We start from the raw sequence: 2,500 nt of genomic DNA on the forward strand, positions 1-2,500 counted from the left end.
TGCATACATACATACATACGTATTATATATACATACATAACATAAATAAGTACATACATACAAACATGCAAACAAACATAAATACATACATACATGCATACATACATACATACATACGCACTTATAAACATACATAGATACATACACACATGCATACGCACACACACACACACAAACACACACGCAAACACACGCACACACACTTTCTTCATGAGATTATTGAAAAATGACGCAGACAGAGACAGGAAAAAGGGGTAGGAGAAAGGAAGGCGGAAGAAGAGAGGAAGAGGAAGAAGAAGAAAATAAGAAGGAAAGAGAAGGAGAAACATACATATGCATATCCACAAACATTGAGAGGAAGAGGAGAAAGACAATGAAAAAAGGGAATCAGAAAGAATAAGAAAGAAAAATATACATAAACAAATACACGTCCCTGTGCACATATCATTAAGAAATTTAAGCTTGTGACTTCCTTGTTAACACCATACAGTATCATTAATAAATCTAAGCTTGTGACTTCCTTGTTAACACCATACAGTATCATTAATAAATCTAAGCTTGTGACTTCCTTGTTAACACCATACAGTATCATTAATAAATCTAAGCTTGTGACTTCCTTGTTAACATCATACAGTATCATTAATAAATCTAAGCTTGTGACTTCCTTGTTAACACCATACACACATCATTAAGAAATCTAAGCTTGTGACTTCCTTGTTAACACCATACACACATCATTAAGAAATCTAAGCTTGTGACTTCCTTGTTAACACCATACACACATCATTAAGAAATCTAAGCTTGTGACTTACTTGTTAACACCATACACACATCATTAATAAATCTAAGATTGTGACTTACTTGTTAACACCATACACATATCATTAAGAAATCTAAGCTTGTAACTTCCTTGTTAACACCAGACACATATCATTAAGAAATCTAAGCTTGTGACTTACTTGTTAACACTATGAACATATTAATAAATCTAAGCTTGTGACTTACTTGTTAACCCCATACACATATTAATAAATCTAAACTTGTGACTTACTTGTTAACACCATACACATATCATTAAGGAATCTAAGCTTGTGACTTACTTGTTAACACCAAACACATATCATTAAGGAATCTAAGCTTGTGACTTACTTGTTAACACAACACACCGTCGAAAATAATCTTGCGCCCAAAAAATATAATAAAATTAAAAATAAATAAAAACATAAATAAAATTAATAATAATAAATAATAAATAAAACAATAAATCTAAATAAAACTAAAAAAATAAAAAAAGTAAAAAATAATAATATTTATAAAATAATTCAATAATTATAAAATAATAGATAACAATATAAAAAAACAATAAAAAATAAACATAAAATATAACATAAATAAAAATAATACCCAACGTGTTTCACGGCCTGGTTTTCACTTCTCCTGCCACCTTCCTTACGTGGTTGATGTGAGCTGAGGAAACAAAAGGGGAAAATGTGTTGGAGGAAAATACGGTACATGTTGAACTTGTGGCTTAATATTTAGTTTTAATCTGAAATGTTATATTTTTATATATCTATATTCAGTTTTATATATGTATATTCAGTTTTATATATTTGTATTTTGTGTATATTTATAGATTTTATATTCTTGGTCTATATTTGTGGTTCAATTTTGTATCTTTTATAAATTATATAACTATCATATATCTTTTATATATCATATAACTATCATATATCTTTTATATCTTTATATCTAGTTCTATATCTATAATTTATTTCATACTTATATCTTATATCTATATCTTAGATAGATTGATAAAATGGTAGAAAGAGAGAGAAAGAGAGAGAGAGAGAAAGAGAGAGAGAGAGGGAGAGAGAGAGAGAGAGAGAGAGAGAGAGAGAGAGAGAGAGAGAGAGAGAGAGAGAGAGAGAGAGAGAGAGAGAGAGAAATCCAAAGAAAGAAAAAGAGAGTTAAGAAAGAGAAAGAAAGTAAGAAAGAGAAAGTATGAGGAAAAACGATGTGAACTGATCTTAATGAAATGAAGAGAAGAGAGATGGATGTTTTGAATTTAAATAAGAAGAAAATGGATGACCTCCTAAACTACAGACAGAAAGAACAACGAAAATCAATGATAGTAGAAAGAAAACGATAAAGATATAGAGAGAAAGAAAGAAAGCAAAAGAAAGACAGATATAGAGAAAGAGAGATAGCGAGAGAAAGAGAGAACGGAAATGAAAGAGAAAAGGATAGGGAAAGAAAGAAATAAAGCGAAGAAAAGACAGATAGGGAGAAAGAGAGAGAAAGAGATAAAGAGATAAAGAGATAAGAGCTATGAGAGAAAGTGAGAAAGTGGAGAAAAAAGAAAGACAGAAAGAACGAGAAGTTGATTTTTATTTTTTTTTTGTGATTGTTTTATTTAGATAAAGAGAAATAAAATGTTTAAAGAGAAAAGAAGAAAAGAAAAAAGATGAGATATTGGAGATCGAGGAGAGAAAGGGTGAAA

At 29.6% G+C, this 2,500-nt stretch overlaps 1 protein-coding gene across 1 annotated transcript in view; it reads right to left on the reverse strand.

Moving 5' to 3' along the window:
- LOC122248214 (dipeptidase 1-like) overlaps window positions 1-2,500 on the reverse strand; it is a 98,108-nt gene that overhangs the window by 13,653 nt on the left and 81,955 nt on the right. The window contains exon 11 of the mRNA XM_086549020.1: window positions 1,419-1,467. Within this exon, the coding sequence (XP_086405146.1) occupies window positions 1,419-1,467 (49 nt within the window). The remainder of the gene's footprint in view (window positions 1-1,418; window positions 1,468-2,500) is intronic.

The sequence above is a fragment of the Penaeus japonicus genome, unplaced genomic scaffold (genome assembly GCF_977035675.1).
Source record: "Penaeus japonicus unplaced genomic scaffold, GWHDUDI00000001_assembly GWHDUDI00000021, whole genome shotgun sequence".
In the NCBI taxonomy this organism is placed as follows: Eukaryota; Metazoa; Arthropoda; class Malacostraca; order Decapoda; family Penaeidae; genus Penaeus; species Penaeus japonicus.